A 16845-nucleotide genomic window follows, 5' to 3' on the forward strand; every position below is an offset into this window, starting at 1 on the left:
ATGTGTTCTGGTTTGCCATCTAGTTTGTCTTCTACTGTTTCTAGATGAGTATCCATTTCTTCAACATGTGTGAATCCCATGTCTAATCTTTGTTCTAATCTATCTGTCCTTCCTTTTATTTGAGCCATGTTTTCATCTGATTGGTTGGATCTGGTATCTTTCTGATGGAATATGTTTTCTATATTAGATTTTAATTGATGAAATTATTGTATCATGTTTTCTATGAATGCTTTGAGTGTAAATTAATTATCCATAAGAGCCATTACCACTATATATACTATTACTGATTAATAAATATTGAAATATCCAATTAATTTTATGTAATATCTTGAAATAAACATATATTATATTTCTCATTAGTAATCCCTGCACTAAATATGACGAACTGCTTTACAAAGTTTATGTAACACATGTTATTAATTACCATGAATACCAAAACATTTACACGTATCCCTTAGAGTCACTAAATAGCTAAATATATATTTTATAATCGATGTCTGCACAAGTTATACTAAATTGACTGAAGGAAATTTAACTACTATTTATGACTGTTTACAGTATAAGTGTGTGCAACTCACTGGACGGTCGGCTATGTTTGGTGGTGACTGCTGCTACTACATACAGCTGCACCCCAGCTGTCAGTGCTGTGTGCTGCACTGCAGTGTAACACTGCATGATGGAGGGATGGCTCTTTGTGAATGCTGCCATTGGGGGTAATTGCTTGTGGTGATAGCAAGTGGTCAAGTGGTGTTCCCTTAATCACCAGCTCTTCTTGATAGAAGTCACTCTAAATGTTGACTTGAAAATGTACATTGTAATTGATAAGCAATCTTCTGAAAGATGTCTTAGTCCCATTGAGCTAGTTACTTTTAATGAAATTTCCTTTATACATCAATTGAAGGCTTGTTTATACTTGCTTATTTGCCTGGCAGTCCCATGCTTATTATTGTTGCCAAGCCCAATTTTTCATATTTGGTGTTAAATTAATTTCATCTCATCAATTTCAACTCAATAAAGGACACTGATAATTATTAGTTGAAGCTGTCTTAATTTTGATGGTTTATGTTGCACTGTTGTTAACACTGCACCACAGTTGTCACTCCACTGATGTTATTTTTGTTCATATGTCCATACCTTCTGCTCATAATTGTGCTTATTTTCGTCAATGTTATCTATACTGTTTCTTCACCAATGTAGTTGCTTGTCTGGATGGCTTCCATTGTATGATCCTCTTGTGTTTTCTTCTCATAGTGCTTTCATCTCAGTATGTCATAAGGCTTGGAACTCCATTTTGACATTTTGGAGCTTTACCTTATACCAGACAGAACGTCCTCTTCTTCCAGCTGTTCTTCCCACATCACTACTTTTATTATGAAAAAGAACAGGCTATGTACCATAGACACAACCTGGTTTATTTGCCAGACTACAACTCAGACTCAATATGCAACTTAGGGGGTGATGCACCGCATTGCAGACTCTGTGTGACTACTTGCAATGACTGAAATTCATCAAAAGGGCATCTTTCACCACTGCACAAGCCCCCAGGAGTACCTCAAACATAAAAATTCAACCTCAACAAACCCAGAATCATCTCAATACCTTAACTAATAATAATAATAATGCTGGTTAAACATAGCTAAATGCCAATTATGAATGATTACTCAATTACACTAACAGTCTTTACTTTGTGTGTAACATGCTACTGTGGATATGACAGTCCCTAGAATTTCTTAAAATATAATTAAAGGACAATATTATGAGAAGGAAAGTTGCTACTCATAATATTGTTACATTCCCTCCTGGATTTTCCATTGTTTGAGAATTAAAGAGAACATTGTTGCTTCTTTTATGTCTTCACTGAAAAATATTTTAATGATGTGTAATATATTTTCAAGCAATGTCTGATAGCTCCTTGTTGCTCTCAATCTGTGTGAATTCGTGATATCTGAACACATGTCCCCCCCCCCCCCCCCCCCTCTCTCGCTCTGTGTGTGTGTGTGTGTGTGTGTGTGTGTGTGTGTGTTTTCTTATTTGACTGCATTACTGTGTGTATTAGGAATGAACAAATACATTTTAAAGGCATAAGGTGTAATTCTTTATTTCATTGAATTTACACTAACAAAATGCTGAGTGAACAAACTATAGAAACAAGTAGGACATTTCATCATTGAAAATGAAATATTATTTCAGTTTACATGAATTTACAAAAAAATCCTTTACTAATTGTCTAGAAATGATGGTTACATTACTCACAGATCTCCCAATATTAGAAACATACATTTACATCATAATCAGTTCAAAAATGTGTTTTACATATCACAAAGTATTTGGACAGAATTCACTTGACTCTATAATAATTAAATAAACTTTGAATGACTACAGATCACAAAGTATTCATACAGAATTCATTTGACTCTATAGTAATTAAATAAACTTTGAATGACTGCCCAGCAGTCATAAATATTTTATTTCATCTCTAAATTTTATGCTGCTACTGTTAAACACTTTTTGATCAATATTATCAGAGTTATATACCTCACTTTTTCCAGCTCATATGTGAGACAAATTAAACATGGTCCAGTGTTCCTCTTACCAGTTCAAGAATAATTGCTTGGCTATCCTGACACAGAAACTAAGGTGAAAATATATGCAATAAGTGCTCTAACACATGCTTTTTTCAGGTTAGCTTTGTTTTGTATAAAAAGATGTAAGTTTTTCAGAAACTACATCTGAATTAGTTTTTATTTTCATTGCATAGAGTTTATGTTCCTTTACAGTTGTTCACTACACAGGAATATTCTGTTTTCTTCTAGTCATGCTTCTACACTTATAAGGAAGGTCTACAGTTTTAACTTAGTCTGATCAGTTCTTCAAAATGTATTGCTGTTGCTAAATTAGTATGAAAAAGTGGAAAACTGAACTGAAGCAAATGATATACATAGAACACCAATGTACAAAAATGGAAGCAGAATGATATTATTCCATGGAAAGGTTTCTCTGTGCCTGATTTTTTTGCTGCTGTTTGTTAAATGAATGTCTTTTCTGTCTTCATGTAGCTGGATTATTTTTTATATGTGTAAAATGTATGGAAATCTCTTTCCACTCATAAAATTATACGTTTTAAATGGAAATATTTAAGAACAAAGTATTTGTCCCATAAATTAAAGATGAACAAAAAATATAGCTATGAAATCAGATGTAAATTTTATAAAGAGTTTACTGTGTAAAATCACGCAATGTACACTGCTAGAAGAAAGACCACAGGAAATAGAAACAAGAGGCCATAGATATTAGACAGAAAAATTTCAAATATCAAAATTCATCAAGTAAAGGCACCATAAAATCCACACTGGAGGAAACAAATGTAAGTCAGCAAGTGGAAGACATCAGAAGAGAGCAAAGGAGAGGGAACAAAATGTGTCTGCAAGGAGTATAAGAGGTAACTGACAAGGAGGGAAGAGGATATAGGTAGCAGAAATGAGAAATTCAAATAATAGAGAATATGGGAACAATACAAGGATCAAAAAGGATTAGCAGATAGAAGGACCTGGTGAAGGTAATTAAACTTTGAACAAAATTATTGAAGATGTACATAAGAAGCATATATATAATATATGAACTAAATGATTTTCAGATATGCCCATTTTCTGACACTTCGATAGTTTTTTTTCGATAGTTTTTTTACAAACAGTATAGTTGATTTACACACTTACATTATAACTGGTTATTATTGCAAACAGGTAACTGTAATACATTGTATTTGAGTTCATGCTGTATGAGATCACAGAAATGACTAAACTTCAAACAGTACAAGTTGTATTTGCATTTAATCTTACTTGTTGGCTGAATTTTCAATTAACTTGTATATTCATTGTTGTGTGTGTTATCTGTTGTTGACATTATGCCTGTAATGAAGCATTTGGACCAATTACACAAAATTAAGGTGTGAGAACTATCTGCTGAGTACCAGTATCACACATTTAGATGCTACCAGAAATGCATGCTGAATAGAAATAACAAAATGTTTGCATTACAAAGGTGTAAACTGAAACTTTAATTGTCATTATGAATTTTTGTAACTGTTCTGAATACCAAAGTAAAAAGAAGAGCATATGAAAAAAAACCATAGAATGACATACAAACACAAAGGAAAGTCAGTTCAAAATTTCATTATAAAGAAATCTATGCAGACTGAAATATAGGAGTACCTCGTGTGTGTAGATATAAGCAATAATGAGCAGTTGAGTGCGACTTCATTTACCCTATCCAGAGTACATGCTGCACTGATTGCCTGTGCCAGTTTAAATCTGTATGCTGGATTAGAATTCAAATGCAGATTCCTACCTTTTGCAGGCACTGCAGTATCATTTATGCCACATGAGTACACCTTCTGGACTGGCTGATAACCTGAAACTTATCACAGGTTGCTTCTCTTTTTTGCCAAACCTTTCATAGATTTTTGCATGGTGCTGTGATGTTCAACACTTCTGGGAGAAAAGATTTTGCAGGAAATTTGATTTATCAACAAACTCAGGGTTGGTGCTGTGAATGAAATATTTTACTCAAAGCAGGATATATGCTCTATAGATTATATGGGAGAAATTGAATAAAAGTCAGGCATGCTTGGATGGTGTAACTGAAAATGCGCTTCCCATGAAGGTCAAGGATCTGGGTTGTAATCATGGGCTAGCACTCTATTTTGACCAATAACGTAATTTTGTGAGCTGTGTACAGCTAATGGTGTTTCTTGCTTCTCAGTCACCATACCTTCTTTGTACATGTATTATCACACATTCATTCTGCATGAGATGGCCATACCATAGCAACATCTTCCTCAGTAATTTTCATTATGTCCCTTTCCACCTTTTTCTGATTTCTTAATTTCTGATCTCTTCTAATCTTGAGACTCCAGCACTTTACCTCCATATTCATGGACATTAGATGATCTGTCTTTCCTCCTTATTTTCTAAACTACTTCTTCTTCTTCATTTTCTTGTGTCTCTAACCTGCACTGGCTCAGGGTCACCCCATTAGTCCTGCCCCCCCACCCCCCCCCACCCCACCCCACCCTACCCCACTCCACAGGATGGAATATATGTACCCCAATGGTCTGGTGTAGTTTTATTCATGTGAAAGTGAGCAAAAGTTTTCTAAATGTTTGCAAATTGTATAGCTGAGGCAGGGCTTGGATACCAGCCTAGTATTCACCTAGTGGTATGTGGGAAACCCCTTAAAAACCACATCCATGCTGGCCATCTCACAGACCCTCACTGTTAATCCACTGTGAAGATTACATCTGTGGCCAGCTCACCTCCCGGTCTGGGAAATGGTGCTTTAAGGCACATGGCTCTCCAGGTGAGTCATAGCAAAATGCTTTGCTAAGGTTTTCCACTAGATTTTCTGTTGTATACAATTTATATGGAAGAAGCATTATTAAAGATATGGAGAAGCAAATGTTGCCTAGTAGGAGATGGTATACCACAATCTCCCACATTCTCTGATGACCAGGTGCTGATTGATGAAGATTGTGATGACTCCAGCAGTAGATTAATAATCTGACAAATGCATGTCAAGAATATAGATAATCAAACTCAGACAAGAAACATGGTGATACAATGAAAGATGTTAACTGAATAGTAAAAATAACTGACGAAAACCCAAAATATCAGAATGTGTGATTAAATATGTGGTAGTTACTTAACTGAGATGTTTTTTGCTATCATCTATCCAGTTGTTCACAGTAAATAGCCTCATTCAGACCACAGAGGAAGCAAAATGTGTCTTTGTGTGGAGGGAGAGGATGTTATATTTCAGTGACTGAATTACATCTTTGGTCTGAGAATGTGTTGTTGTCCATATGTACTGTCCCTTTTTGTGTTCCAGTATGTCAATAAAGTTTTCCAGAAACAGCAACAGTAATCACCCTAGCTTCTTTTTACTTCTAAGAAACCAACACCATATAGCTGTGAAAACTGAAACTGCATTACAAATTCTACACAGAATACTGAAAGGAATCACTATGAATCTACTTGAAGAATTGGGAATATAGGCCTATATCCACAAGAGAGCCTATGCACATGAGATACTAAATAAACACACAGACTTTAAACATAAATATTACTTGAAAACCTTTGTTGACATACTGGAATAGGAGAAGAGGTGTTACATATGGACAAGAAAACGTACTCAGATCAAAGACATAATTCACAGAGAACTCAAATCATTCAAATGTAGCATTATCATTGTTTAGTAGTTGTAAATAGTATCATCATAGTGAACAAAAATCAAATAAATGTCAAATTGTACTCTATGGTAAACAAACTGTCAAATAAGTCTCAAAATGTATTCTGTACATTTATAATTACTACATGTTGTGTATTCACTAAGAATTAGACAATAACAGTTTACAACAGATGCAATATGGATCTCAAATCAAACTGGATGTAAAAAACAAAATACTGGATGTTCAAAAAGTAACTCTGCAGTGCCATGTTGTGGTGTGCTGAGTAATGACTGATATGACTGTCAGTTGTTAATTCAACATTTTCCATTGTTTAACATATATTTGAACCATACTTGACCAGGTATTTGTATCTGTTCATAGGTCCAGTTTGACTAAAGACCAACATCTTGTGTGATGACATTGTGATCTTGGTCAACATGATGACAATCGAAAAAAGAATGTTTCTTGTGGAGCATGTGTTCCACAGTGGAGACAAGTTTACCTCAGTAGTAGAAGCTACATTTGGAGCAAAGCTCCCAGGACTGAAGATGCCTAACCATAAGTCTGTACAGAACCTCATCGCCAAGTTTCAAATGACCGGAAGCGTTCATAAGGCTCCAAAATCAGGCAGGCCATCCACATCCAAAGAGAAGGTTGTGGAAGTGCAAGACATGATGCTGCAAAGTCCAAACAAATCGGTTAGATGACTAATTCAGCAGGCCCATGTGTCTGTGGGCTCTGCTCAAAAGAGTCTCTGGACATTACTGTCCATGTATCTATACAAAATGTCATTCGTGCATGAACTGAGAGCCACTGATCACCAGGCACATGTGAACTTTTGCAAATGGTTTCTGTTCTCCCTGCAGGACAATGGTGAGGGGATTCTTGACACAACATTTTTCCACAGATGAGGCATGGTTTCACCTCCCTAGTTACATGAAAAACCAGAATAGTCATGTGTGGGCTAGGGAGAATCCACATGAATTTAAGGTGTCCCCAATGCATGATCAAAACATTGTTGTTTGGTGCACTGTGACTCGTGAATGAATCATTGGGCTGAGCTTTTTTCAGGACACCCTAAATGCAGAACGGTACTGCACCTGCATTCTGGAACCCTTCCTAGGTGAACTGAATGAGGTAAAATTGAGAATGCCTGGTTCCTACAGGACAGGGTGACTACACATACCACCCACAAGGCAATGAATGTTTTATAGGATATCTTCAGTGACTGCATCACCTCTCAAGGACTCTGGCCTCTGCGTGTACACAACTTGGCTCCATTGGGTTACTTTCTATGGGGTATGTTGAAGGGAAAGGCCTATGAAGTCAGTGTGCACGCACCATACAAGAACTCCAAGCTGCACTGAAATGTCTCATTCGGAACATTGCTCCCAATGTTCTGCACAACATCTTCAAGAACACGTAGAAACATGTGCAACTGTGTCTTCAAGTTCAAGGGGATCACTTCCAGCATCTCCTATAACTTCTATGACTTTAGTACAGCAGTTGTACACTGCATAGTTGCTTATTGAACACCCTGTATAATTCCTGTATATAATTATTCACATGGTAAACCACCATGTGTGTTGATAGTCTCACCAATGTTGTATTCATAGGTTACTTGAGAATAGAAATAAAGCTGAAACGAGTGTTAAACTTATTGCAGCTAGTATGGACCATTTCTGTACAAGTTGTTTTGTACTCTCATATAACCATCAACTAACTGAAGTTTAGAAACTTATAATAATGTTTTGTCAAATATTTGGCATATTCTACCAGCATTATGGTAAGTCAGTGGAACACACTGTGGATACCTTTAAACTAGCCAACATAGTAATTACACCAGGAAAGTGCTTTACATTTTTGCCTGACATATGAAACAGTCAAATATATACTCTAACATAAATAATATATGTTTTATATGTGTTTTTTTAGGTATTCTTAGCTATAGATGATTTGTAATGGTGTTAGGAATACTTAATATAGGAGACAAATCTTGTCACCAAGTACTCCAACTGTTCTGTAACACCATCTCTTATATGAGAATCAATGTTATGGAGGGACTCTTTGTTTCTATTATTGCTTAAGATAATGCCATTTTTACACTTACACACTGCTGGAACACTGAAGAATGTAGCAGAAGCTTGTACTGAAAGGCAGTAATGTTTTACTGCAGAGACAAGGCTGACAGACAGAGATGGGTGCATGGAGAGAGGTTGGCAAGGGGGAGAGGGGAGGGTGAGGGAGAGAGAAAATATGTACAGTCATTCTGTATGACTAGTTTTTAAAAAAAATCAGTTTTCACCTCCATTTCTGTTTCTTTGATCATGACTTTTGCAGTTTTTTTTTTTTTTTTTTTTTTTTTTTTTTTTTTTTTTTTTTACATTATCATTGTACTGGACATTGTTGCATACTGAGTGCTGTTTGTATCTTTAAATAAGCAACAAATATCTTAAGAGAGATAGCTTACAGAATTTTCCAGTAAAAAGTGTCATACTAAAATTACAAATAAATTAATCATTCATAACAGAATACCTGCAAAGAAACATGTTGCAGATAGTGTTCACCTACCACTGCTAATCAGTAAGCAAATTAAGATTGATGCTTTGTTTGCACTATTAATATGGGTAATTGCACTATCATTTGGCAGTGTGATTGGCTACAGCTACAGAGTGACACCTATACCAATAATCTGTGTATCTATTGACAGCTATTGCTTGCTTAGTTGAATATTAATTTCAGTAGTTAAGAGGAAGTAACAAAAATATTCAGATATAATGTCAAAGTCTTAGTAATTACATACACTTTTGAATTCAGTTGTTTACTTTTCTCCTATGAATATAGTCACTTCATACAGCCTAGGCACTTTGCATTCCCTGAAAGATCAGTGCTGTGAAATCTAACATCTACTGTATTTTATTCCACGACAATAAGGCATACAATATATTGATGACCTCAGATATATTCTCAGTCTTCTACTGTGGTAATTTCTTCGTAAGAATGATGAGAGGGAAAATACTTTCAGCTAGAATTTCAGTAAAATGTTGTACTGCTATTGAGAAATTCAGTCTCCTAGCAACTCTTCTCCCAGATTATGCCAACCTTCGTGTTTGTGGTCTGGGAATTTGATCATATCAACCCAGTGTTTCAGTCGTTCTCCCTTTGAGCGGCAGCTGAGTTCCAGACCACCTGTGGATTAGCAACAGTAATAGATACGTAATGATTACAAAATAGGGAAATAAAATTTATGCTAACAATGTAGATAAGTGTAACAATAATCAAAATCCCTGGATGGAGCAATATGAAGAGTGATCAAAATGTAATGATAGTTTGTGTAATTTATGGGCTTTATAGTCCAATTTTCAACATTTTATCTTGTTTGTATTTGTATACATGTTCTTGATGTACGTTTGCATTTTGAGCTTTTTTGAATATTTGGTTTATCATTCACAGTCAAAAAGGTTATATATGTTTTCGAGTGCTCAGCAAATTTTTACTTTTGAAAAAGATGGATAAAAGAATCTACATTAAATTTTGCTTGAAAAAAATGGAATAAAGTGCAGCACTGTATCCAAGATGTTGACTGGGGCTTTTGAGCAAACCTAATTTGAGTGAGACAAGAATTTATGGATGGAATATGTATTTCAAAGAGGGTCAAGAGGACATTGAAGGTGATGATTGTGCAGGATCCCCTAGCACATCAATTACTGATAAAAATGTGGAAAAAGTTGTAGGTGAACATTATATCAGCTGTCTAACTGAATGAACTTAGTCTAATTCTGTACATGATGTATTATATTTCAGGCTAAAATGACTAAAAAGAAATTAGTTTGTTACAATCAATATCTACTAATGTTTAAAATTATTCTTTTTTAAAAAAATATTTGAAATTATAAAATTTCCGACATCTTTAAAATTCATATTATTAATTGCACAATCTAAAGCTAATTATTAAATTTATTTCTGGATTTATTTATAACATAATAATATATCTTGGTGATGATTCTTTTTTTTGTCAAGAATATTGGAATATTGTGAGTGCCGTAAAATATAAGGAGTAGTGGGCATGCCTCTGATGGAAGTAGACAAATTTCCAATCTTGTCAACAACAATGTGAATTAGTGCTCTGAAATGGAGATTGTGAAGTCAGTGTGATTTAGACAAATGGGATAAAATAAAAAGATATTCATAGCAACAGGCAAATCTTCATCAGTTATTCAGTTTGACAAGACTCCCACAACATTGTAAAAATTACAGCTTCAAGACTGTATCCTAGACACAAGACTTGGAGCCAACAACAATGAGATAATGAAGATAAATAAAAGTTTTTCTTTTGTATATATTATGCCTCTCGAAGCTTTTGGAAATAATGAACAGACAAAGAGGAATTTAATGGTGATGTGTGGGAGGATAGGATTACAAGTGGGGGCTCAGCCAGGATCAGTTGACTGATGATGAAGTTTTGTATGTTGCAGCAGAAGAAAGGACAGTAATTAGTATCATTTACAGTTTTTATATACATTCGGAAACTCCAGTCACTTGATGAAAGAAGACCCGAGGACTGCCCAGCGAAGTCGTATCAACAGTGACAAGATAATATCAACAATGACGGACTGGATGAGTTGAAAGAGAACTTTATAACTATAATGAACGACATTAGAAGAAAGATAAGTACAAACTATTTGTGAAATTATTTTTTTTGTGGTCTCATGTGATTAATAGGAAAATGAATAGGGATGAGGATAGTGATGTAGATGTGAAAGCTGTAGGACCCATCCAAGACACATTTGAACCAAGTGAAAGTGTAGTCAGCTAAGAAACAGTTAAAACTGATATTTTGCAGTTGATTTTAGCAAAATTAGAGGAAATTAAAACAGAACAGTCTGAAAACAATAGTAAAATAGACAGGATACAATACCAAATAGACCAACTTATTACTAATGGGTTGTCGGATGGATTCAAAATTGTGAATGAAAAATTAATGTCTTAGAAAATAAATTTATTGTTTTGGAAAATGAGTTAGCTGCACAATCTTCACAACAGGAGAAGAATGTTAATGATGTCAGAGTTCAGCAGAAGGTTGTAGAGGAGAAAATGGAACAGAACTTTCATAGTTTAGATCAAAAAATTTTAAATGTTGAAAACAGTATGCTAGCTAATGTAGATGTTTTAGATCAAAAAATTTCAGTAGTTCAAGAAAATTGTATCCACAACAATCTGTGTTCAAATAATGGTACTCCAATCAAAAGTTTTCCATCAGACAATTTACATCCAGTGAATTTTCTATACCACTGTAGAGATAGTTTTGTGTTGGGCATGAGTGATGACCAAAAGATTAAATTTGTTAAAAGATGTCTTGAAGGTGAAGCTCTGTCATCAGTAAATCTAAATTTAAGCCAGTGGGAGACATACCAAAGTTTTGAAAAAAGTTTATAAATAAATTTTGGTCAGAAGCTGAACAAGGGATAATTAAAAGTGAATTTATGAATGCTCCAAATTATATGAATAGGGATGGTACACCAAAAGAATTCTGTAAGAATCAACTTAAGAAATTAACACATCTTAACAGGCCATTTGATGAAATGACATTTATTGAAGCACTAAATAGGAGTTTACCAGAGAGGTTCCAATGATAATAACTACAGAAATAGAGATACTGGTAACTTCTATGAGGGTCAAAATGGTAATAGAGACAGAAGTTATGAACATTAGTAGAATGGGAGCAATGATGATAACCAATGGAAATTTAATAGGAGAAACAATCGTAGATGCAACTATTCGGGAAATGGTGGTCCACCTCAGTGAAGGTCCACAGTATTAATAACGTGGCACAGGTATCTGAAGTTGAATAGAAGGAACATCAGATTTCTCATTTATGTTTTGATCAAAAGTTTTGGAATACTATGTTTGATTATAATGATGTAGATACTAATCACAAACCAGAATGTGAGATTATTGAGAATTTTGATGTAGTGTGTACTAATGATTTCTTCTCTTGATCAGAAAACAGTGTTATTTATATATGTAAAACAGGTGATGACTATATTTGATCTGAATTAGGTGGTATTTTTGATGTGTATATGAATGAGAGCTGTGAAATGACTGAGGTTGCCAAGTCTGAGACTGGTTACTTATTGCAAATAAATGTAGGTGAGGTGTGTGACATTGGTGGTGATGAGACTTGTGTTGTTAATGATGTAGTTGATGAAGTAATTTTGGAAGAATATGATGATGATGATGATGATGATGATGGGTGATGGGTGATGGTGATGGTGATGAAGATGATGATTATGATTATCATTCATTTGTGGAGTTTAAGAATAATGAAGTTTCAGAGTTATTTGTGAATACAGGTAAGGTAAGTGATGTTTGTGATGATGTAAGTAAAAGTCATGGGATACCAGTCCAGTCAATGTAGTTTTTCATTAATGTCATGCAGAGTAATGATCCAAACAGTAAAGCTGAGTTATCTGTAAGCCTAGAGAATGAAGGTGAAAACTTTTTGAAATTTGTTTGGGACCAAATTGATGATAACATAGATAAACATGCATTATGGAATAAGTTAACTGTGATTAGTCAAAATTCGTATCCAAATTGGTGGAATGAAGTGAAAGAAGATCTAAGTAGGAAATGTAATTTTAAAATTATAATATTTTTGTGTTCCTTCTGAAATAGTGATGTTATTTGTGCTATGGAACACATTCAGTGTGTTCAGTCTTTACCTGACAACATGTGCAACCAAAGCAATGCTATGATACCAATCAAGTTGGTAAGATCCTGCAAAAGCAGTTGATGAAATTGAAAGTGATCTTTTTCTTGAATTGTCTAATAGCAGAGACGATTATTCAGATTTTGGATGTCCTTACATTAAGATTAAGATTGATCAGTGGGAAGGGAACTGTTTGATACTGATAGCCCGATTTGTGGTATATCTTAACAATTTAGAGACAAGATTAAATATTGTAAGAATTTTGAGGAACTGCCTGCTACACGTGTACAGATAAGAGGAGCTACTGGTAGGCAAAGCAAGTATGTAAAATTTCAAGCACTGTCAACATTTAGCAATGCTGTAGATTCATAAGGCTATTTAACTGTGTTCTGTTTGTCTGGAATTAAGTATGTAAGATGAGGTGATTTCTAGAGTTTTATTTTATCCATTGACTGAGTTTAAATCTATTTGTAGATTGATAAGACTATAGAACTGTGTTTTGTTTGTCTGGAATTTAGTATGTAAGATGATATGAATTTTGAAGTTCTGTCTTGTCTGTTGACTGAGATAAAACAATAGAGTTGTGCTGTCTGCTTGTGTCTGTGTATGTGTGGATGGATATGTGTGTGTGTGCGAGTGTATACCTGTCCTTTTTCCCCCCTAAGGTAAGTCTTTCCGCTCCTGGGATTGGAATGACTTCTTACCCCCTCCCTTAAAACCCACATCCTTTCGTCTTTTCCTCTCCTTCCCTCTTTCCTGATGAAGCAACCATTGGTTCCGAAAGCTTGAATTTTGTGTGTATGTTTGTGTTTGTTTGTGTGTCTATCGACCTGCCAGCACTTTCGTTTGGTAAGTCACATCATCTTTGTTTTTAGATATATTTTTCCCACGTGGAATGTTTCCTTATATATATATATATGAAATACCCAAACCACCTTCCCTACCCTCTGGCTCCTACCCTTGTAACCACCCCCAGTGTAAAACCTGTCCCATGCACCCTCCCACCACCACCTACTCCAGTCCTGTAACCAGGAAGGTGTACACGATCAAAGGCAGAGCCACGTGTGAAAGCACCAATGTGATTTACCAACTGACCTGCCTACACTGTGAAGCTTTCTATGTGGGAATGACCAGCAACAAACTGTCCATTCGCATGAATGGACACAGGCAGACAGTGTTTGTTGGTAATGAGGATCACCCTGTGGCTAAACATGCCTTGGTGCACGGCCAGCACATCTTGGCACAGTGTTACACCGTCCGGGTTATCTGAATACTTCCCACTAACACCAACCTGTGAGAACTCCGGAGATGGGAACTTGCCCTTCAGTATATCCTCTCTTCTCGTTATCCGCCAGGCCTCAACCTCTGCTAATTTCAAGTTGCTGCCGCTCATACCTCACCTGTCTTTCAACAACATCTTTGCCTCTGTACTTCCGCCTCGACTGACATCTCTGCCCAAACTCTTTGCCTTTACAAATGTCTGCTTGTGTCTGTGTATGTGCGGATGGATATGGGTGTGTGTGCGAGTGTATACCTGTCCTTTTTTCCCCCTAATGTAAGTCTTTCCCCTCCCGGGATTGGAATGACTCCTTACCCTCTCCCTTAAAACTCACATCCTTTCGTCTTTTCCTCTCCTTCCCTCTTTCCTGATGAAGCAATCATTGGTTGCGAAAGCTTGAATTTTGTGTGTATGTTTGTGTTTGTTTGTGTGTCTATCGACCTGCCAGCATTTTGTTTGGTAAGTCACATCATCTTTGTTTTTAGATATATTTTTCCCACGTGGAATGTTTCCATGAGGCTAAATGAGTAAATCTCTTTGCAAGTTTGAAATGAGACAATATTCATAATTTGTACTGCAAAGATTAGGAATAATATCTGAGCATATCTGTGTGTATTACCTTATTAGTCCATTCTTTTCATTGCATTTAACTCTTTGAATATTAATGTTTCAAATGTGAACACTTTTTAATTGCACCTGACATGAATACCATGTAACTGACTTTAAAAAGTTATTAAGGAGAACATGTCTTGTGTGATGTGAATGAGGTATTGAACAGCATATTTAGTTCAAAAAACAATGTTTCAGGATCTGATGTGAATACTAGATAGGAAGTTACCTATCCATTGGAGCGTGTGATGAGAACTCTAAGGAGGAAACTGAGAGATGTGGGTGGATCTACTTCCCACACTGCTGTGTGGCTATACCCTACTGGACAAGTCAACTTGCATGAGATCATGGGTGCTGGCTAACTTACTCGAGCATCTGTCGACTGGATCTGTGTTGTGACTGATATCTTAGCAAAGACTGCTAAAGACAGTGTTATTCAGCATAAATTCATGTAGGGGGATTGACTTTCCACTCATTATGTAACTTTAAATCAGTATGTCTTTTTTTTATCATTTGTAAATAAATCTTCTAGGTCTTTATGTATGTAGGTTAGTTGTATGGACAACTAGTAAATAGTATGGAAGACACCTACTAGTGTAAACAATATAACAAGATGTATACATGTCTGCTTTCATATACTGTTTTTGGTCCTCAAATTGCTAGATTGTGTCTTCATTCAAAGCTAACTGTGACTCTGTTTACTTGTATTTATCCTGAGTGTTGCAATATTGTATCTGACTGGACCTTGATTTGTGGAGAGACCCTGGTCTTCACGACTATGTGTGTGTACTCAAGGAGAGTGTACAACCTTCGATTGAGGCTGGATGCTTCTTATATTTACTCTTTGCTATGATTGAATTTTTTTTGCTGGTTTGTACCCAGTGTGGTTTGGATTCATGGGTCAATCCCCACTTTGTAGACTTAGGCCCTAATATTTTTCCATTGTTTTCTTGCTTCATGAGTCAACATATCCTTGAATGCTCTGGTGTATGTGGCTCATTGATTCCTGTTCATGACTGAGTATATTCTTCTGGTCTGTACCCATTGTTGTCAGTATTTGAGTCAGCTCACTCATTGTACACTTAGGCTCTGAAATTTTTCTCTTCTCTTTTGAAGATTTTGAAGGACTGATTGTATAGGTCTTAACTTAAAATTTATAAATTCTAGTAATTCAAATTGTCCTTGTAATTATTTCTGTAGTTTAGTGGTGTAATGTTATAGTTTTGATTTTTTATTATTTGTCTTGTGACAGTATGTTCCACAGATGTGAAAATCTGAGTGCCAAATCCTGATATATGTATAGATTATGATTTGTATAGTAGATATTTTTCTTATGTTTTCTGTAATATGTTACATATCACATACGTCTATACATCTATCTGCTATCCTGGGCAGCATTTTATACACTGTTTGGCAAACCTTATAGTCTGACACAAAATATTGTAACATTCTGTTTCCAAATTTTGTGAGGGAGATATTGTAATGGGTCACCCTCCTGTCACATATACAGGGTGAGCACAAAGTCTTGCCATGATTATAAAAATTTATAACAGAATAACCATTTGACATAATAAGTTACATTTGATGCTGTTACATAGGTTAGTGGTACTAGTTGTTGTGACCAATAGATGGCGCTAGTGTTCCACAACATCAACATAGTCTGTTGGGTCATGTTAGTTGCTGGCGAAATGGTGTCGAAGCAGGAGAAAGCGCAATGTGTGCTTTTGTTTCAAGAAATGAAATCGCCCATCAGTGTTCACAGTAAATTTTGGGCTTCTTATGGACACAGCCCTCCTGACATTAAATCAATAAAGTGATGGTATGCAAACATTGACGACCATCCTCGAAGTGGCAGGCCTCATGTGAGTGATGCAACTGTTGATCGTGTTTGGCAATTGTTTCAACAGAGTCTGTCTAAATCAACTTGTCAAGGATCATGTGAACTTCAAATACCACAAGCAAGTGGTGTGGTGAAGATTCTTCATAAAAGGCTTAGGTTGCATGCTTACAAAGTGCAAATCATGC

At 35.6% G+C, this 16845-nt stretch overlaps 1 protein-coding gene across 1 annotated transcript in view; it reads right to left on the minus strand.

Annotated features, from left to right (window-relative positions):
* Window positions 1-8638: 8638 nt before the first annotated feature.
* Window positions 8639-16845, minus strand: part of LOC124711628 (rabphilin-3A) — a 1025602-nt gene continuing 1017395 nt past the window's right edge. The window contains exon 19 of the mRNA XM_047241806.1: window positions 8639-9412. Coding sequence (XP_047097762.1) covers window positions 9288-9412 — 125 coding nt within the window. The 3' untranslated portion in view covers window positions 8639-9287. The remainder of the gene's footprint in view (window positions 9413-16845) is intronic.

The sequence above is a fragment of the Schistocerca piceifrons genome, chromosome 8, assembly GCF_021461385.2.
Source record: "Schistocerca piceifrons isolate TAMUIC-IGC-003096 chromosome 8, iqSchPice1.1, whole genome shotgun sequence".
Taxonomy (NCBI): domain Eukaryota; kingdom Metazoa; phylum Arthropoda; class Insecta; order Orthoptera; family Acrididae; genus Schistocerca; species Schistocerca piceifrons.